Source organism: Amblyomma americanum, chromosome 1 (assembly GCF_052857255.1).
Source record: "Amblyomma americanum isolate KBUSLIRL-KWMA chromosome 1, ASM5285725v1, whole genome shotgun sequence".
Classification (NCBI taxonomy): Eukaryota; Metazoa; Arthropoda; class Arachnida; order Ixodida; family Ixodidae; genus Amblyomma; species Amblyomma americanum.
In genome coordinates, this window is record NC_135497.1 from 7,998,498 (window position 1) to 8,020,034 (window position 21,537).

The 21,537-nt window shown below is 45.3% G+C and overlaps 1 protein-coding gene and 1 long non-coding RNA gene across 5 annotated transcripts in view; both read right to left on the reverse strand.

The window, feature by feature from the left end:
• Positions 1-21,537, reverse strand: part of LOC144109645 (uncharacterized) — a 255,642-nt gene that overhangs the window by 20,472 nt on the left and 213,633 nt on the right. The gene's annotated exons all lie outside the window — the stretch shown is intronic.
• On the reverse strand, positions 5,464-9,725 carry LOC144109634 (uncharacterized). Its single transcript, XM_077642455.1, has 3 exons — positions 9,384-9,725; positions 7,727-7,853; positions 5,464-6,650 (listed from the first exon to the last, which is right to left on the reverse strand). The coding sequence occupies exons 1-3, from the start codon at positions 9,644-9,646 to the stop codon at positions 6,360-6,362; spliced, it is 681 nt and encodes a 226-aa protein (XP_077498581.1). The 5' UTR covers positions 9,647-9,725; the 3' UTR covers positions 5,464-6,359.

A 21,537-nucleotide genomic window follows, 5' to 3' on the forward strand; every position in this document is an offset into this window, starting at 1 on the left:
GTGTCCTAACGCCTGTAGCACTGAGTGCGTTCCGCACACTGGATAGGCCGCTCTCACCTGCCACCCTGGCAGTTAACGGCTGATTGCGAGACGTTGGTCACCGAATGAACGGTATACGTGCACTCCTCGCCGCACTCCTAGATGGCGTCTAAGTCAAGTGCACGGCTTCCGCTTCTATTCCCCCCAGACTGACGTCACAATGGCAGTTTCTATTGCACATCACGCGACTGTCCCATGACTATTCAACCGGCTAATTGAAAGGTAATATGTCAAGGCCAGACTTCCAAGGTCATCACGATGTGGTGCGACACCTTTATAGCCTTTATGTAGAAACTGATAAACCTCCTCTTGAAGTTAGAAGAACCACTCTGACATGTTCGTATATCCTTAAAATAAGGTCTCTACCAAAGCACATCTGCTATCCACTTGTAACGAGTTGCCCTTCCAGAATATTATTCAACAACAAACCACAAGCCACCAAGCCTCTACTCTTGCGATTTGAAGATATGTGACAGAATCTCGACGTACTGGACATATTACCCGGTGTTGCACAATGGCGAGATCCGCTACCTCCGTGGTACAATTTTCCTACAGTCTGCGATTTTACTCTTGCACAGTTCCACAAAAAACAGACTCCACAACAACATATACAAGAATTTCTTGCACTTGAAGAAAAATACGGCGATTTCACAAATTTTTATACTGATGGTTCGAAAACTAATGTTCACGTAGGAAGCGCAGTAGTACGAGGGAATTCGGAAGACACAGTACGACTTGCACAGTGTGCATCCATCTTCACCGCAGAATGTTACGCAGTCTGCGTAGCCACAGAAAAAATAGTAAACGAAAACCTCACAAACAGCATAATTCACACAGACTCCTTATGTGTACTTAGAGCTTTTCACCATAGAAATGCAGTCACTCCGCTACTTGGTGAAATCATACACAACATAGCAACAGCCAAAACTCGAGGACAAAACAAAATTCTGCTGGGTCCCGAGTCATCGGAATAAAAGGCAATGAGAGAGCAGATTTCTGCGCTGCACAAGCTCGTGGCAAGGAAATAAAAAAAGTTGATATACCTTTTACGGATTGCATGAACTCAGTACAGCGTAAATTAAGAGAAAAATGGCAGTCGTCTTGGAACAACAAAGTCAATAACAAATTACGTTTGATTAAGCCGGTTTTAGGCGAATGGAAATCATGTCTGCACCAGAAACGCGTCAAGGAAGCGATTCTCTGCCGTCTTAGAATAGGCCACACACACACCTTACACACAACTTCCTGCTAACAAAACAGGACAGACCTCTTTGCGAAAAATGCGGAGATGAGCTTACGGTTAACCATATCTTATTTTTTTGCATGAAACTCGAAAAACAAAAAAAAAGTACTTTCATAAATTTTATAACGAACACATTCCTTTCCATCCTACACTACGTTTAGGAGATAATGGAATTGTCTTGCGTTTTTAGCTTTTTAAGAGAAAAGGGATTTCTCGGAAAACTCTAAAGATTTTTCCCACTGGTCTATTCAAATTTTTTTTATTATTTATACAGAATACCCCTAAAGGCCCTCGAGAGGGTATTACATAGGGGGGGGGGGGGGGGGAGCACAGGCAAATGAACAGAATAAAACAAAACTACAAATATAAAACAACAAAAGCAAAAATAAAAGACTTCTTCCCTGTGTATCGTCCGTTGCGTGGTTTTCGTTCATAGTAAGCAAAAGAATCAAAAGAATGACAGCGCGGCAAAAAACGAAGATTACTGCAGTATCAAAATTATACGAACAGAACACTAATGCAATGAATCATTTAATAACATACCCTACAATAACATACCCTGTAAAGGAAGCCATGAAAAAATAACCATGTATGCGAAGAGTTAAGCAGTAGTTATTGAAGATATAAGATTAAGATATTTATCTGGATCAGTGGTGGTTGCGATATGTGATGACAGAGTGTTCCAGTCAGATATTGTGCGTGGTAAGAATGAATGCGCATAGTTAAATGTTCTGCACGTGAAACGCCTAACTTTAAAGGGATGATCGCGGCGGTCAAAAATCGAAGGAGGCAAAGAAAAAAAGTCGTTATGTAGTGATGGATGATGATAAAGTTTATGAAAAAGTGATAGTCGTGCAATTTTGCGGCGGAGACATAAATCCTGGAGACTTGCGCGTTTCTTTAAGGCTGCGATGCTGGTGTTACGTGAATAATCGGAGTAAATAAAACGAACAGCGCGGTTCAGCAATGATTCAATGTTATTTATTAGGTAAGATTTTAATACACCCCAGCCACATTCTCAGCCCTGAGAAAAAGGCTGAGGTTTTTATTTGATTTATTGGGAGCCTCAAGATCCTTGCCCACCAAGGATAGCTGCTGAGGTTACCCAACCCTCTTGAAAGCTTTTAGTAGTAGCTATTTCTAAAAAAAACTTCCATATGTGTTCACTAGATAGCACTAACATTTCAGGCCCTCTACATCGAGGATGTTTTTCATATTTCTATAAAATTCAGCAAAAGACTTCTGCGGTACCTTGTGCTTGGCGCATGATGGCCTTAGTTGTCTATGTGCCATAAAACACAACACAACACGCATTAAAATCCCCGGTTAAGAGATATGGCTCTTGTAGCTGTTCTAGAAGTCTTTCCATGTCTTGAAGTGTAACTGTTTGGTGTGGCTCGAGATATATGGAACATATTGTGATAGTTTTAAAATCGATAACAGTGACTGCAACTGCTTCAAACTTGCTTTTTAACTTGATTTCACGGGTTGCAAAACCAGACTGGATCATAATCGCACCACCTCCAGAGAGCCTACTCGCTTGCTCTCGGTCACACCTAAAGACTTAGTATTTTTTTAAATGTTTGTATGTTTAGAACCTAAGTTCTTTTCCTGTAGGCATAACGCACAGGTGAAAGAGTTTAAAAGATCTGTTACATCACTGTAATTTCTTAAAAGTCCTCGGCAGTTCCAACTAATTAGGAATGTCATGTTGGATAAGTTTTGAGGGAGTTAAAAAAAGAACTTGTTCAAGTTTTTAAGAGTCCTGTAATGGGGGCCCTGTCTTTCCTTTTACGCTCAAGAGAGCTGTTCCGCCGTTGTAGCGGGAGCGAGTTTTGAATTGTGTCCATTGCCTCACTAGAGGCCCTGTACGACCGCGGAGAACCCGCGGGTGTGCGGTTTATACTCTAGTTACACGGCCGGCTTAACCGCGGTTAAGCGCAACCGTGGTTAGGCGGAGTTAACCTTGGTTATCGTGAACTGCAGTTTGGTGGTGTTACACGCGGAAATTTGTTCTCGGTGTGCGCAGTTGTGTCGGTCACGTTGTTGCTCCAGAAGAGAAATCTGCACGGCTAATTTAACGCAAGTGGTACACAAAATCTTACCTAAAACACAAACGTAGGAAGTTTTCTTCCAACGAAGTTTGGTTACATCTGTGCAGGGAAATTTGTTGTCCCGAGGTTATTGAAAGTCAGACAAAACTTAAGAAAGTCTTTCAACATTGGGTGCAGTCGACTCCGCAGGCGACCCGAGAGCCAAGTCAATCCCGTCTGCTTTGGCTCTCTCTGCGACTTGCAGCCCGTCTTCCTGCCGCGCTCCACGTTTCATTTTACCAACTATTTTCCTATTTTAATTGTTCGCTAGAATAAGTGTTATTTTAAATTCTCTTCTATCATCTCTTATTGTGGTTTGCGTGTGAGTGCCGTGGCGCCGTGCGTCGGCGCGAAGTCATACATCGTGATGGCTCACAGCAAGCCCGTGCCGGACGCTGTGGACAGAGGCTGCGGGTTCCTGGCTATGTTCGCCGCCTGTCAGACGGAAATGCAGCAGCGACGTTTGCGGCAGCTCGCAATTCTCGACGAGCTGGAAGAACGGCAAGCTGAACAAGAGCGAGCGGAGAGAACGTGCAGGCGTCTGCAAGCCTTAGCTGCAAGGCTGTGCTCGCGTGAGCGTAGTGTGTGGACTTACCCCCGGGAAACGTCGTGGTATGAAACAACTCTCCCGCACCTTCCGGAGAGTGGCTTCAGAGAAAATTTTCGAATGACCAGGAGCACATTTCAGTACATCGTGGGTGTGTGCTAGTGCATGAAGCGGCGCGATACGAACATGCGCAAGGCGATACCGCTGCGCAAACGTGTGGCGATTGCCATATATCGCCTAGCCACCTCAGCAGAAGAGAGGACGGTCGCAAATGTGTTTGGAGTGAGCCGCTCATCAGTAAACAATATTGTGAGGGAGTTTTGCGACACGATGGTGGAAGTGCTGGAACCGCGGTATATAAAAATGCCGAGGACGCACGAGCTGGCCGAACATCTCCGGCAGTTTGCAGCAGTCGCAGGCTTCCCGCAGGGCGTAGGAGCTGTCGACGGCTGCCACATTGAAGTGTGTCCACCCTCGGAACACGCTGTGGATTACCACAATTATAAGGGGTGGTACAGCACAATTCTTTTGGCTGTCGCAGACCACCGGTACAAATTTTTGTACACGAACACTGGGTCTCCTGGCCGAAACCATGATGCTGCAGTTTTTGAAGTGTCGCGGCTTCCAAAGATTCTGGACAGCGATTTGTTCAAGAGGGAAGTGAGAGAAATTGAAGGTGTGCAGATTGGGCCTCTCTTCCTTGCCGACCAAGCTTTCCCACTGCAGAAGAATGTAATGAAGCCCTTCCCACATTCCGGCATTATCGGTTCTGATGCACAGGAATTTAATTTTCGCCTTTCTAGTGCCAGACGTGTGGTGGAAAATGCTTTTGGGCGCCTCAAGGCACGCTTCAGAATTCTACTGAAGGGCCTGGAATGTGACATTGTTAATGTACCCTATGTCGTTCGAGCATGCTGTGTCCTTCACAACATATGTGAAGAACTTACCGACAGCTGTGACTCTAACTGGCTGGATGTGGTGCATGTAGAAGACAGGCGACGGCCACAGCCCGTCTGCACAAGCAGTCAAGTGGAACCTTCAGGGGTGGCCGTAAGAAATGCCCTGGCAAAGCACCTTGCTTCAAAGTGAAATGCCTTGCATTTACTGCCATGTTGGTGCACGAGTTTATTTCAGTGTGTTTTGTGGCATACAGGTTGAAAATATTTATCCAACTGTGCATATGCCGGATGTTTCAGGGAAGGTGATCACTAATTTTTCAAAATAAGGTTTTTGAGGCAACGAGAAGCAATTTGAGGCATAGTAGTACGAGTGTTGGCGGACGTCAAAAACAGGCGGACGTCAAAAACAGGCGAATCATCTTAACTAGCGAAGTGCGTAACTAAGTTATAAAAGTTAGCTTTTAACTATTACCAATAGGCACTTGATTGCAATTAGAGGTTTGTAGCCGGCCATTAGTAATAGCAATATCAGTTTTTGAATTTCAAAAATGCCATTTCTCTCGCCGCTGTGGCACAACAAAATTTGGCTATTTCGACTAGTTACGACTCTTGGAGGGGTTGCTTTGCCTACATACTGTTCGAAAGTGCATGTATTATAGCACGATGTAGCCAAATTCTGTCGTGCCACAGCACCGAGGGTAATGGCATTTTCGAATTTCTAAACTGATATGGCCATTCTTAACGGTCTGCTACAAATCTCTAATTGCAAGCAGGTGTCTTTTGGCAATAGTTTAAAAGTTAACTATTAGAATTTAATCACTTAGCTATTTAACATGATTCACCTCAAAAACCCTATCTTTAAACATGAGTGATCACCTTCCCTGAAACACCAGGTATGTGTTTTTAAGCTGCTTTTGGTTCATCTGTGTTCATTTCTCATTTTCATATGTGGAATCTTTGCAACAGTTCTGCAGTCTGAACAGGAAGTGACGTCTCCATTCCATGTAGGAAAAACAACTGCGCTTAACAGACGAAGACAGAGGCAGAACATAGACATAGTCTTCGTCTGTAAGCACGCAGTTGTTTTTCAAAGAGCATGAACAAAGTATCTCATCAAAAAGTTCAGAAGACGGAAATTGTGGCAAAACTTAATCGCTCAGCAGTATAAACATGCAGCCACAAACTGCAGTGTGTGCCTGCATAGTCCACCCCTCAGTTCATGGCTTCTGTTCTATATGCAGTGAGGAAATTTAGGTGCCTTATGATTTCGGTGTGCCAGAAACGTTTGTGACCACTTGTACATTAGTAACTGTACACAAGTTCATGCATTGTCCATGTCAACTTTGAGGAATTCTAGAAAAGTTGAAACAGGTTTCTGCATAAGCATTGTCAACAGCATATCATTACTGGCAGTGCCTTGCTTGTTACAGAAAGGACAGAATCAATTATTCTTTATTCTCCTTGGATTGCAAATAGTCCTTCATCACCTGTAACATGCCCTTCTGCACCTCATTGCTCTCTTTCTGGAGCTCGATGAGTTACTTTCGCAGCTCGCTGCTTTCCTTCGCAGCCTTTGCTGCACGTTCCTCAGCCTGTTGATGCATGGCCATCAGCTCACGAAGCAGTGAGCTGGAAGGCCGCTTCCTGCGAAGATTGGATTTTCCACATCGCTCCCCACTTGTCCCCTGCTCCCTGCCTGCTGGCTCGCTGCCTGCCGTGCTGTCATTACCCTCTTCCAGAGTGCAGGGAATTGTAGCGGGTACGGGCATCAAGTTGTCTTCGTACTCAAAGACAATCTCTTGCCCAGTGTGGGCTGGATCCTTTGGCATCTGTGAATAGAGGAAAAAAGAGAAAATGACAAAGATATGTCAGCCACTAAAATACAGAATCATATGATGGTTGGTAGGCAAGTAAAGCCTTGATCACAGACTCTTGAAAACATAACAGGACAAGATACAGAGAAATCGCAGGGGGATAAGAGAGCTTCCTACTCATTAGTAAAAACAGACTGTCTTACGGCGCAAACTTTGCATTGCCTCTTGTCCTTGTGTAACTCTATTAATTTTTGAATGTGAGGAAATCCTTGTGCTGGAGCACCATGTCAATTTTACACTGAACACAACATGGCTGCCACATGTTGTGGAGAAATGACTTATGATGGCCGTGCTGCAACATATGCCACTCATGTCAATAGTGGCACGCTGTCCAATCCCTGCAATCAATTTCTTGTACTTAAACTTTTCTTGTCAAAGAGCATATATGAAGCCTCACTGAAAGGGTCTGGGCCGTCACATTTTGAGATGCATTGCACATTGTGCCGAGAGGCTCAATTCGGTGTTCTGTGTACGATGTCCAAGCACAAAAACCATTTTGTAAGGAAGCTACTGAAAACACTTTATAGGACTGTGCGTAAGGTCCTCCTTGTCACTTACTCATTTGCCACATTGGTTTTTAATGTTTTTGTTGGGTTTTCGACAACTATGATTTCTTTCATGTGTTCTTGCTGATATATACCTTGCTGTTATGTTCATATGCTTATCTCTTTCGACCATGCTCATTCTATTCTTTTCAATAAAAACACGTCAAGTTCTGAGTGAGGTGGCTCTTCGCATTGTTTGTGTAGTTTGCTTTTGGTGTCGTGTAGTGCTTCGATGCAACCTAGATCGACATCAATTAGCCCTTTGTAAGCAACGATGCGGTACGACACAAATGGAGAAGCAAGGGCATGTTTGCACACATGATATTGCTTTCAACTCTCTGTTTATTCCTTTTGCCGTACTGTTCCTCAAAAACTTTATAGTGGTTTCTGAAAGGTGTCTGCAAAGAGGAATGGAAAGCAGGCACATAGCATTCACTACGCTGCTACCAGGCTGAACTGTGCTACAGGCAAAAAAAAAAAGATTACCTCCACGCTTTCCTGCATCAGGTCACTCTCATTTACTGGCAGTGTGCCAAGAAAGGAGTGCAGCTGCCAATAAAAGGGCCACTGCACTCCTTTAGATCCAGTGGACGATCCAGATCGCCTGAGCTTCCTAGAAAGAAAGACAGTATTAGTCCATGAAACTGTGTCACGAAAATACACAACAAGGTACAATTACTTTTAAGAGAAAAATGGAGGAAAGGTGGCACTCGTGCTATTGAACACATTCAGCGAATAAAGCTGTACAGCTCGAGTAGCACCTGTATTAGCATGTCTACATGCAGCAGTTTAGCCTCAGCTAGTGGAAAGGAACATTGTTGACCACCTAACATAGGTCAAGCTATGCATGCATCAAGAAGGAAACATGTTGAATTAACACTCTTGTCTGGGCGAGTTGGTTCATTTCTAACAAATAATGCACTTGCGCAAAGAAAACAGGACACAACAAAGTAACACATACGACAAGAACAGAGCGCAACTTCCAACTAGTTTATTAAGAGCAGGCAACTTGAATATATAGCAGTGTTAGCCAACAGAAAGATTACAAAACCAAAAGAAAGATAAACCACGTGCGTTGTTAATACCAGCAAGCCGCTGCCAAGGGTACAACCAGATATCATTCTGTCAAACTGATATGATACTCCATAACAATCAAAACAAAACCAAAAAAGAGAAACTGAAGAATCATGAGGTGAACAATGAACACAGGGAATATGAGATATATTCACCTCATGATTCTTCAGTTTCTCTTTTTTGGTTTTATGTATTGATTGTTATGGAGTATCATATCAGTTTGACAGAATATCTGGTTGTACCCTTGGCAGCGGCTTGCTGGTATTAACAGCGCATGTGGTTTATCTTTCTTTTGGTTTTGTAATCTTTCTGTTGGCTAACACTGGTATACATTTAAGTTGCCTGCTCTTAATAAACTAGTTGGAAGTTGCGCTCTGTTCTTGTCGTATGTGTTATTTTATTGTGTCGTGTTTTCTTTGCGCAAGTGCATTATTTGCAAGAAGGAAACGCGTGTGTGCTGCTGGCGCAAGCCATTTGTGGCAATGGCAAAGTCTGCCCTTTACACGCTGTCGATGAAACGTTAAAATACGGTTTGGTTTGGTTTATATGGGTTTAACGCCCCAAAGCGACTCGGGCTACGAGAGAGACCGTAGTGCACGGCTCCGGAATTTCGACCACGTGGGGTTCTTTAACGTGCACTGCCATCGCACAGTACACGGGCCAGCAGCATTTCGCCTCCATCGAAAAGCTACCTCCGCGGCCGGGATCGAAGCCGCGCCTTTTAAGTCCACAGCTGAGCACCATTACCACTGAGCCATTGCGGTGCCTAAAAATATGCACGCTACAAAGGAAATGTACGCGGTCAGTGCAACCAAGCTTAGTTCAGGATGACACCGCACCACGTACAGGAAAGGACACGCAACTCGTACTAAACTGTGTGTTCTGCTCACGACCGGCTGCCGGTCGAGGTTCTGCTGAACGCTACGAGATTGGCAGTCACTCGGACGAGCCAGGCTACGATAGCGGCTGCCGCTCGTCACACACACACACACTGGTGTTTACACGCGGAACCAAAATTGACGGTAAACATCGTTACTTGAGAAGGAACAACAAAAGATTTAGTGCTTACCGGTATTGCTTGTTCAAGTTTTCAAGCTTCTGCCGCACCTGCTTTGCCGTGTACGGTCCCTCGCCCGACGGCAGGCCCGCGTTCAACAACTCTGCCATCGCGTTATATATGCGCGCATTGCGCGTGTTCGAGCGCAGTGCGCTAAGGTTGTCCTCCCAGATTCGTATCAACGCCTCTGTAGTCACAGTAGGCCAGTTGACACGCTTCTGGGAGGACGCTTCGCTGGCCATGGCACTGGGCTCGACCGACATGGTGGCAGCCATCTTGTGAGTTAGCAAGGCTTGACTGAGGTGGCCGACCTTAGTTTAGGATGACCATGGTTACCGACATAACTGCGGTTAGATTGTCCGTGTGACTGCGCATAACTATGGTTAGTATTAAGTGAGATAAACTGAACCGTGGTTAAGTCGGCCGTGTAACTAGGGTATTAGAGGCCTCTCCCGACTGGGGGAAGCCTTGAGGGCGGCCGGCTGAAATGCCGGCGTGCCCTTTTTTCCGGATGGCAGGGCAGCCTTCGCTGCGTCTGCCGGGGGCGGGAATGGCCCTGCCGGAGGCTTTGCCTGGGCAGTGGCCAGAGCCGGGTGTGGTGCTCTACCCTTGCGCACCAAATCCGCGAAGTTTGTCTTTGCAGTGAATAGAAACGGGTTTGTAAGTGCCAACCTTTTTCTAGCTTCTTTAAATCATATGTTTCCTTTGTTTTCAGAGTTACGATCTCTTTTCCAGTTTTCCATCTTGGACAAGGCCTGGAGTAAGCAGGGTGATCGCCTTCGTAGTTGGCACAGAGGGAGGCCACTGCATCGCAGTTCTCAGTTGCATGTTCTTTCGAGGCACATTTCGCGCAGGTTTTATGACCGCGGCAGCTGGTTGACCCGTGGTCGTATCTTTGACAGTTAAAGCACCTGCGAGGGTTAGGTATGTATGGTTGGACTTGTATTTTCAAGTATCCCAATTCTATTGTTTCAGGTAGTGTGCTTGCATAGAATTTTAGGATCAAGTGCTTTGTAGGAATATCTTTATCATCTTTACGTATGGTGATTCTCTGGACATTGACGACGTTTTGTTCAGAAAGACCATCTAGCATTTCCTTCTCGGTGATGTGGAGGAAGTCCGGGTCAGAGATTACGCCACGGACGGTATTTAGGTTTCGATGTGCAGTGACGGTCACGGGAACATCCATAATAGATTGTACGGTTGGGAGCTTTGCATGCTGTGCTTCGTTGTCAAGTTGGAGTAGAAGGTCTCCACTGGCTGTTTTGCTGACTTTGTAATTTACGCCTAAGGATTCTGTCAAGCATTTTCACACGAGGAATGGGGACAATATTCGAGCTGGTTTTTCTTGGATTTAGGAATGGATCACAAGATATTTAGCAAAATTCTTTTTGGTTCTCTGCACAAACTCTGCTGTGGCTTCGGTCCGCCTCCTTTTATCGGGGAGATCAGATGCTGAGAGAACGTTTGCCATAGATTAAGTCTATTGTTCGGCCGTGGTGCCAGCCACCCACCATGGAGTCTAACAAGGGGACGGGACAGGAACTTGCAAGAAGTCCTGCCCACGCCAGCTGTACACCTCAACTATAACCCAACATGACGCAAATCAGGGTGGTTGGCCACACAAGGTTAACCCTCGCCGCCAGGGAGAAAAGGAAGAAACTAGAAGTGAGTAGGAGACAGGAGAGTTGTGAGAAAGGGGTAGGAAAGTTAAAGATTTAGGGGAGGATAGGAAAAGGCGATTGCCGATTTCCTCCGGTCGTGTCAGGCTGGAGGTGCCGTCTACAGGAAGCTGGGGCCAAAGTGGTGTGTTGCCTCCGCCGAGGGGCCTAAAAGGTCCAAACGCCCGGCATCGGCTCAACCACCAGGATCCCCTTTTCCCCGGACACGGCGATGCCACGCACGGCTAGGCGCGGGTGCTCGGCGCCGTGGTGATGCACTGTTCACCATCATCCCCCTGCGGGGATGTCCCTGCGGGGATGTCCCTGCGGATGCTCGGGAACCCGTGGTGTCGCCACTCACCAACGCCTGCAAGCTGCAGACGCCCCCGTGCGGGGAACATATAATAGGGAGTCTGGAATAAAAGTATGAAGAAAAGTGGTTTGAAGAAGACGAAGAGGATGGTGATCAGGATGACGTGGATTAACTAACGAAGCTAGAGAAGTAGTATTCAGTGAGGTGGGAAGAGATGATTGGCGGAGAAGAAGACAAGGATTACGTGGACTAACGCCAAGGCAATAAAAGGCCGAGGGAGAGCGAAGCATCATTTTTCTCATTCCTTCATTGAATTACTGCATTTCCGACACGACTTTGTTTTTGAGCCATCGGTGTAAAATTCAGTGTAGGTGTCATATTTTTCTCGTAAGGTAAAGAACTCTTGGAGTATGTGCTCGTGTGGCATTTGCTCTTTGTTTACGTGTGTCAGTGTGAAGTCACACACCGAAGGGAGGCTGTACCATGGTGGCAGATATTCGTCTTTGTGCAATATTCGGTAGGGCGTCCAGCACTGCTAACTCTTCACATTTATCTTCAAAGCGCATTTTAAGTGGCCTGATGAAATGTGGTTTCTAATTGAATAACCTTTTCGATGGGCACTTGGTAACAATGGGATAGCAGAGATGTTTAGGAAGAGAACGGGTTTTTAGGATGTACTTGCATGTAAGTGTGACTCTTCTATCCTCTAGTGTGAGCTCATTAGCTTCAACATAAAGACTATTTACCGGGGACGTTCTATATGCTCCAGTTGATAGGCGCAGACCAAGATTATGAACAGGGTCCAGTCGTTTCAAGTAGGATGCTCTTGCCAAACCATATACCAAGCACCCGTAGTCCAGCTTGGAGCGCACCAAAGAGCGGTATATTTGTAATACGCATGCTCTATCGGACCCCACGTTTTCGCGAGAGTACCTTTAATACATTGAGGGCTTGGGATGCTTTCTTTTTAAGGTTGTTAATGTGTGGTAGAAATGTAAGTTTCTTGTCAAAAGTGAAGCCTAAAAATTTATGTTCTTGTTTGTTTGGCAATGTGGTTTGATTCAAGCACAGGTTGGGATCGACCTGTAGGCCTCGTCGTAATGAGAATAGAACGGCTACTGTTTTCTGAGGAGAGAACTTGAATCCATTTTTCTCTGCGCAAGCAGCCAGTTTATTTATTGTGATTCGTATTTGTCTCTCGCAGGACTGTATGCTGGAAGAAGTGTATGCTATCTGTAAGTCATCTACATAAACTGAATACATTATGGACTGTGGTATTACTTTGGCTAAAGAATTCATTTTTACTATGAAGACATGTCGTACTTAAAATGCATCCCTGGGGTACCATTCTCTTGGGTGAATGTCATTGACAGAGTTGCTCCTAGACGGACTCTAAGCGGTTAGTCAAGAAGTCGTTCAAGCAGTTCAGCATCCTGCCGGGGATCCCTAGCTCTGCTAGGTCATGTAGGATGCCGAACTTCCACGTGGTATTATAGGCCTTCTCCAAATCAAAGAAGAGCCCGATACAGTGCTGTTTGTGGATGAACGCCTCCCGGATGGTGTTTTCTAGGCGGACAAGGTGTTCAGTGGTCGAGCATGCTTTTTTAAATTCACATTGATGTACATCTAAGAGTCGACGAGATTCAAGTTTGAAGGTCAGTCTAATGTTTATTATGCTTTCGAAAGATTAAGCAATGCAGCTGGTGAGGGCTATCGGTCTGTAATTGTTAGGACTTGGTTGTTTTCCGGGTTTCAGAAAAGGTGATATTATTGCTTTCTTCCACTCCTCAGGTATATTCCCAGTTGTCCATATTTTGTTAAAGAACTTAAACAATGCCTGCACGACAGCCTCAGAGAGATGGGCAAGCATAGTGTAATGCACATTATCTGGGCCTGGTGCTGTCTATTTACCAGCAGATAATACCCTATTCAATTCCTGGAGGGTGATGGGTTGATTGTAGTCCTCGTGCATACCTGCTGCAAATGGAAGTTTTTGTTTTTCTACTATATTTTTGTACTTCTGGAACGTGTTTGTGTAATTGGACGAACTGGAAACTTCAGCAAAATGCTCACCCAGTATGTTGGCCTGTTCTTCTAATGATGTTTGTGTCCCGGGTATAGTCAAGAGAGGAAGTGTGAAAGGGGTATGGTCACTACTGAATCTACGAACCTTTTCCCACATCTTTTTTTGAGGTTATTGAGCTGTTTATTGAGGACACCTATTTCTGCCACGAGGATTTCTTGGAATTTCTTCGCACGAATCGCGCTCTGGCCTTGGCCCTCTTAAAGGCAATCAAGTTCTCCGCTGTGGGATACCGACGCAGAGAGCCCCAAGCTTTATTTTGTTGTTTTTTGCCAATGTGCATTCTTGTGTCCACCATACTTTGTTTTTTGTGTACGAGTCCTGTTTGTGGTATGGCTAGTGTAGCGGCCGATATTATGCATGTAGTCAACTTTCATTACTTTCGTCTATGCTGAGATCTTCACAAAATTCTTTTTCTAGTGTGGCACTTGCTCTAAAGAGTGACCAGTCGGCGAGGTGAAGCTTCCAGCGCCGTGGTCTTGTGGGGATGACTGGAGTAGACGATGAGATGCTGATGATAGTAGGTAGGTGATCACTTCCCAGAGGGTCATTTAAAACATCCCATTTGAAATCGTTAAAAAGCGATGGTGATGCGAAAGCTAAATCAAGGAAGCTCATTTTTGCCGAGCTTGGGCAACAAATAAGTGTCTTTTCCCGTAAGTAAAAGACAGATATTATTTGAGAGGATAAAACCTTCGATTGTTTGCCCCCTAGAGTCGCAGCGCTCGCTTCCCCAAAAAGGGGAGTGAGCGTTAAAATCCCCAACTACCAGATATGGCTCTGGAAGTTCATCTATCAATTCTTCTAGATCATGGACTGTTAATGTAAAATGTGGAGGAATGTATACGGAACAGATTGTTAGTGTTTTATAGATGACTGCAACCGCCTCAAGTTTTGTATTGAGCTTGATTTCTTGAGCAGGGACGCCGCTTTGGACGACAATTGCGACGCCTCCCGAGAGTCGATTTGCCTGCTCGCGATCACGTCTAAAAGTTTGATAATGTTTCAGGATATGCACATGATGTGGACCAAGATTGGTCTCCTGAAGATATAAAACTATGGGTGACACGGACCCTAAAATATGTGTTGTTACTGTAATTCCGCATAAGTCCTCTGCAATTCCACTGAATTAAAATAATATTAATAATAATAATTGGTTTTGGGGGAAAGGAAATGGCGCAGTATCTGTCTCATATATCGTTGGACACCTGAACCGCGCCGTAAGGGAAGGGATAAGGGAGGGAGTGAAAGAAGGTGCCGTAGTGGAGGGCTCCGGAATAATTTTCACCACCTGGGGATCTTTAGCGTGCACTGACATCGCACAGCACACGGGCGCCTTTGCGTTTTTCCTCCATAAAAACGCAGCCGCCGCGGTAGGGGAATTAAAAAAAATGTTTGTGTTTTTGAGAGGAAATGAAAGGGGATTTTATTATGTGGTGGGCCCGTTATGAGGGGCCTGTCTTTTTTTCGCTCAAGAGAGATGTTCTGCCGCTGTAGTGGAGGCGGAGTGGGTGTTGTATCCATCACCTCAACAGAGGTGCTCGAGGACCGCGCAGCCGCGGTTGTTAGTTTCAGGCCTCCCCCGACGGGGGGAGGTCCTGCCGGATGCCGACCCATGGACCGGCGGTCCCTGCTTTGGCAATGAAAGGGCAGCCTTCGCTGTCGCTGCCTGGGGCGTGGAGGGCCCTGCTATTGGCTCGGTGGAAGTGGCCTCGGCAGGTGCCGGAGTGCTTTGTGGGGCTACGCCCCTGCGCACCACATCAGCGAAGTTTGGTTTTGCTGTGAAAGAGAATGTGTTAGTAAGCGCAAAACACCTCCTTGCCTCTTTAAATGAAATGTTTTATTTGGTCTTTACGGTGATTTCTTTTTCCAGGACGGACAGGCCCTGGAGTACGCAGCGTGGTCTCCGCAGTTTGCGCAGCGCAGTGCTGCATCATATTCCTCAGCCTTCGAGGCGCATTTCGTGCAGGTTTTGCGGCCGCGGCAGGTCTGTGAGCCGTGGCCAAACTTTTGACAGTTGAAGCAACGGCGGGGATTGGGTATATAATGTCTGACATTGAATTTCAGATATCAAACTTTGATCGTTTCGGGCAAAGTGCTGGTGTTAAATGTGAGGACCATGTGTTTGGTGCATAATTCTTTATTGTCCTTGCGGATTTTGATTCGGTGAACGTCAATCACATTCTGGTCGGTGAGCCCTTGAAGCATTTCGGCTTCTGTTAAATGGATGAAGTCACTTTCTGAGATAACGCCTCGGACTGTGTTAAGGGATCGGTGGGGAGTAACGGAGACGGGGATGTCCCATATGGAAGCAATGCTTGACAGTTTCGAGCCCTGGATGCTCTCACGCAATTCAAGGAGTAGGTCGCCGCTGGCCATTTTTGATATCTTGTAGCCAGGGCCCAAGACATCTGTTAAACATTTGGACACAAGAAATGGTGAAATTATTCAGGCTTGCTTTTGTTCGCATTCACTGTGAATAACATGAAACTTTGAAAATGCTTGTTTCTTTTTAGAGAAAAAATCTCCTGCTTCGTTCCGCCCTCTCTTGAGAAAGCGATCTGGTTTTGAAAGGGGGAGCCATAAAAAATGTAGTTATTCGGTCATGATGCCAGCCACCCACCACGGAGTCCAACGAGGGGACGGGACAGGAACTTGAAAGCAAGTCCTGCCCACACCAGCTGTACACCTTAACTATAACCAAATATGACTCAACTCGGGGTAGTTGGTCACACAAGATTAACACTCGCCGACAGGGAAAAAAAGAAAAAACCAGGAAGTGAGTAGGAGATAGGAGAGTTGTGAGAAAGAGATAGCAAAGTGAAAGACGGAGGGGAGGACAGGAAAAGGCTTGTTGTTGTTGTTGTATGGGGTTTTATGGCGCATAAGCAACTATGGCTATCATGCGCCAAACACAAGGTTAGATGATGCTATGTCAAGTGTACAGAGGTTACATTATAATAGATTTAAAACACTGGCTTTCTTTAGAAACTTACAAACAAGTGAAAATTCGACGAGTGTTTGCTCGCCTAAAAGCAATGCGGGATGAAATGGAATGTGTTCATTGTAAAATACTGTAAAAACTTTTTGCCTAAGTTCTTCGAGATGCGAACATGAAATTAAAATGTGATTTACTGTGAGCTCTTCACCACACATTTCACACACAGGTTTGTCTTTTTTTGTTAATAAGAAATTATGGGTGATGTGTGTGTGACCTATGCGTAAACGACATAAAATTACTTCGATAAAACGCTCTTTATGGTGGCATGATTTCCATTCTTTTATAATGGGCTTTATAGTATGCAGCTTGTTGTGTCCTTCATTTTCCCAAGAAGCTTGCCACTTGTCTCTTAGTCTGCTATGCACTAACTTCATGTAATCCCTAGGAGGCAAATTCACATGTTTTATTTCCATGGTTCTGGTTTGTGCAGCACACATGTCGGCTCTCTCATTGTCCTGAATGCCAACGTGACTGGGAACCCAGCACAATTTTATAGCATGTTTTTGTGTTGTGACCTTTACTATATTATGTATGATGCTTCCAATCAGTGGTTCCGTGGCATTTTTAGAGTTTAATGCTGTAAGGACGCTCAGTGAATCTGTATAGATGATGCTGTTTTTGATGTTTTCATTTGTTATTTTCTGCACCGCAACACTAATAGCATAACACTCCGCGGTGAAAACTGTAGCACATGAGGGAAGTCGTACTGCATTTTCATTTTTTCCTTGTATTACTGCGCTTCCTACATGAGCATGAGTTTTTGACCCGTCAGTATAAAATGGAGTGTAATTTCTGTATTTTTCTTGTAGTGCTAGATATTCTTGTATTATCTGGTCGTGTGGTGTACAAGTTTTCCTGAGGCGTGTTAGTGTGACGTCACACACTGTGGGAAGAGTGTACCACGGTGGTAGCGCTTCGCATCTTGGGGCAATATTTTTAATTTCATTTAGTATGTTTAGTGCTTGGCATTTTTCTTCGAAGCGCAAGAGCAACGGCTTAATTGCGTGAGGCTTGTTGTTGAAGAGTATTCTGGATGGGCATTTCGTGACGATTGAGTAACAGAGATGTTTGGGGTGAGAAAGGATTTTGAGGATGTATGTACAAGTTAGTGCAGTTCTTCGATCTTCTAAGGAAGGTTCATTCGTTTCCACATACAGACTTGCTATTGGTGAAGTTCTGTAAGCACCGGAAGACAACCTTAAACCAAGATTGTGGATAGGATCTAGTCGTTTTATGTAGGACGGTCTTGCTGAGCCATATACTATGCACCCATAGTCTAACTTAGAGCGAACAAGAGAACGATAGATATGTAATAGGCATGCCCTATCAGATCCCCAGCGTTTTCTTGACAGTAGTTTTAGCACATTGAGGGCTTGGGAAGCTTTTTTCTTTAAGGTGTTTATATGTGGCAAGAAAGTGAGCTTTTTATCGAAAGTTATCCCTAGAAATTTATGCTCTTGTTTGACAGGTAATTGGGTTTGGTTTAGATATATTGTGGGGTTGGCCTGTAGGCCTCGTCTCAAAGAGAACAGAGCCGCTACTGTTTTCTGAGGGGAAAATCTAAATCCGTTTCTATCTGCCCAGGTAGCCAGTTTATTTATTGTTATTTGTATCTGTCGCTCACAGGTGGGTATGCTGGATGACGTGCATGCTATTTGGAGGTCGTCTACGTAAACAGAGTACATTATGGATTTTGGGATTACTTTTCCTATTGAGTTCATTTTGATGATGAATAAGGTCGTGCTGAGGATGCACCCCTGGGGTACGCCAGTTTCTTGTGTAAAAGTGTTGGAGAAGGTTGCACCTAGGCGGACTCGGAACGTGCGGTTGGTTAGGAAGTCATTCAAACAGCTCAGCATCCTGCCGCGGATACCTAGGTCCGCTAGGTCACGGAGGATACCGAACCTCCACGTGGTATCGTAAGCCTTTTCCATGTCGAAGAAGACCCCGATACAGTGCTGGTTGTGGATGAACGCTTCCCGAACTGTGTTCTCAAAGCGAACGATGTGATCGGTTGTGGAACATGTCTTTTTAAAACCGCACTGGTGTATATCTAAAAGTTGCCGGGACTGAAGTATGAAGGTTAGTCTGATGTTTAGAATGCTTTCGAATGATTTTGCTATACAGCTAGTGAGTGCTATTGGCCTGTAACTGGTGGGAGTAGTTGGTGGTTTGCCAGGTTTTAGGAAGGGTACTATGATTGCTTCTTTCCATGCTTGGGGGATTTCTCCACTCATCCATATTTTATTGAAAAATTTTAGGAGAGCCTCTATGGCAGTCTCAGAGAGGTGAGCAAGCATGGCATAATGTATATTGTCTGGGCCTGGTGCTGTCATTTTACCGGATGTTAGTACTGTGTTTAGTTCCTGCATTGTAATAACCTGATTGTAGTCTTCGTGTATGCATGTTCCAAAGGGAAGTTTTTGTTTTTCTACTATTGTTTTGTGCTTTTGAAATGTTTGTGTATAGTTGGATGAGCTTGAAACTGTGGAAAAATGCTCACCCAATATGTTGGCCTGTTCTTCTAATGTTGTTTGAGTACCGGGTGTTGTTAGCATTGGAAATGTGAATGGAGTAAAATTTCCAGTGAATTTCCGCACCTGCTCCCACATTTTCTTGGATGTTATTGAGCTGTTTATGGAGGATATGTACTGTTGCCATGATGCCCTTTCTGTGTTGCGTCTGATGTATCGTGCTTTGGCTCTAGCCCTTTTGAAGATGAGCAAGTTTCCTGCAGTGGGATATCTGCGAAGGTTGCCCCAAGCCTTGTTTTGCTGCTTTTTAGCCGATGAGCATTCGTTTGACCACCAAACTTTATGTGTTTTTCGTGCAATTTCAGACGTTTGTGGGATGGCTTCTATTGCTGCAGATATTAAGCATGTGACAAATTTTTCATTTAGTTCTTCTATAGTAAGGGTTTCGGCATATTCTTTTTCTAGTGTGGCCTTCGTTCTGAAAAGTCCCCAATCGGCGAGGTGAATTTTCCATCGCCGTGGCTTCGTAGGGATGATGGATGTAGCTGATGTTAGCTTTAAAACTGTAGGTAAGTGATCACTTCCCCGAGGGTCGTCTAAAACATCCCAAATAAAATCATTAAAAACCGATGGTGATGCAAACGCTAAATCTAGGCAGGTCATTTTTCCAGAGCTGGGGCAGCAGTACGTTGCTTTTCCAGTGTTCATTAAACATATGCTATTTGAAAGAATAAAATCCTCGATGAGCTGACCCCTGGAATCAGTATGCTCACTTCCCCAGAATGAGGAGTGTGCGTTAAAATCCCCAATTATGACATATGGCTCAGACAACTGTCCCAGAAGTTCTTCTAGGTCATGCATAGTAATTGTGTTGTGTGGTGGCATGTACACAGAACATATTGTTATTGTTTTATGGCTAATGATGTTTACTGCGACCGCTTCTAAGTTCGTCTTTAATGATACCTCTCTTGCAGGGACATCGCTTTGCGTAATGATAGCGACGCCTCCTGAGAGTCGGCTAGCTTGTTCTCGGTCTTTCCGGAAAATATTATATTTTTTTAAGATGTTTGTGTGCTGTGGCCCAAGGTTCGTTTCTTGCAGGCACACAGCTGTAGGTGCCATTGTTTTGAGCATATCGGTTATGTCTGTGTAGTTTCTGTGTAGACCTCTACAGTTCCATTGTATTAGATATGCCATTGTGAGAAGTTGGGGATTGGGGAAAGTCACTTATTTTCAGGAGCAGTGATTCGTGGTTTCCCTTTTTTCTCTAGGGAGTCTCGCCGCCGCTGTAGCGGTGGCGAACTAGGAGTTGTATCCATCGCCACTTTCGTGGCGCCGGATTTCTGCGGAGATTCCGCGGATGCGTGTTTTTTAGATGTCCGCGGACTTTCGCCGACATCCATCTCCTCCACGGTGGACGTGGAGGATGCTTCTTGGTTGCGATGGCCCGTGGCCTTCGCATTCGTCTTTTTTGCTGGCACCGCTGAACCAGGCCCTGCTCCAGCGGCAGAGTCTTTTGGGCCAGTAGTTGCCTTCTTATAGGGGTGGGGCGACAGGTCCAGTTCAGCATAGCTGTTCGGACAGGAAAAGGCGACTGCCGATTTCCCCCGGTCGGGTCAGGCCGGAGGTGCCGTCTACAGGAAGCTGGGGCCAAAGTGGTGTGTTGCCTCCGCCGAGGGGCCTTAAAGGTCCAAACGCTCGGCATCGGCTCAACCACCAGGATCCCCTTTTCTTCGGACACGACGATGCCACGCACGGCGAAACGCGGGTGCTCGGGTCCGTGGTGATGCACGGTTCACCATCATCCCCCTGCGGGGATGTCCCTGCGGATGCTCGGGAACCCGCGGTGTCGCCACTCACCAACGCCTGCAAGCTGCAGACGCCCCCCTGCGGGGAGCCTACAACTCGTACACCCGTAGCTTCACGGGAGTCCAGCACCTCCAGGGAGGCGATGGATACCACCCCCAGCACTTCTGTGTTGCAGGGGCGGCGTAACTCTTGAGAGAAAAGGAAAGCCGAGAATAAAGCCTCCTGAAAGCTAATCTTCTCCAACACCCAACACACTAAAATATGATATTTTGGTTCAACGGAACTGTAGAGGAACGATGAACTACACAGACATTACAGAGATACTAAAATCGACGTCACCTATAGCTCTATGTCTTCAGGAGACAAACCTAGTGCCTAAACACAAAAAAAACATTGAAAAAATTCCACATTGTTTCACGAGATAGAGAACAGGCGAACCGGCTCTCAGGTGGCGTCGCTATTATAACGCAAAGCGGCGTCCCTGCACGAGGAATACCATTGAAAACAAACTTTGAGGCTGTAGCAGTCAGTGTAGTTACACACAAAGCAATCACAATATGCTCTTTATATATAACACCACATCTCACAGTTACTATCCACGATTTGGAAAGCCTTTTCCATCAATTACATAAACCATATGTGGTAGTTGGGGATTTTAATGCGCACTCCATTTGGGGTAGTGAGCGCACAGACACCAGAGGCCAAATAATTGAAGACGTGATACTCACAAACAACATATGCCTAATGAACACAGGAAAAGCCACATATTGCTGTCCCAGCACGGGAAAAATGAGCTGCCTTGATTTAAGTTTCGTATCACCATCA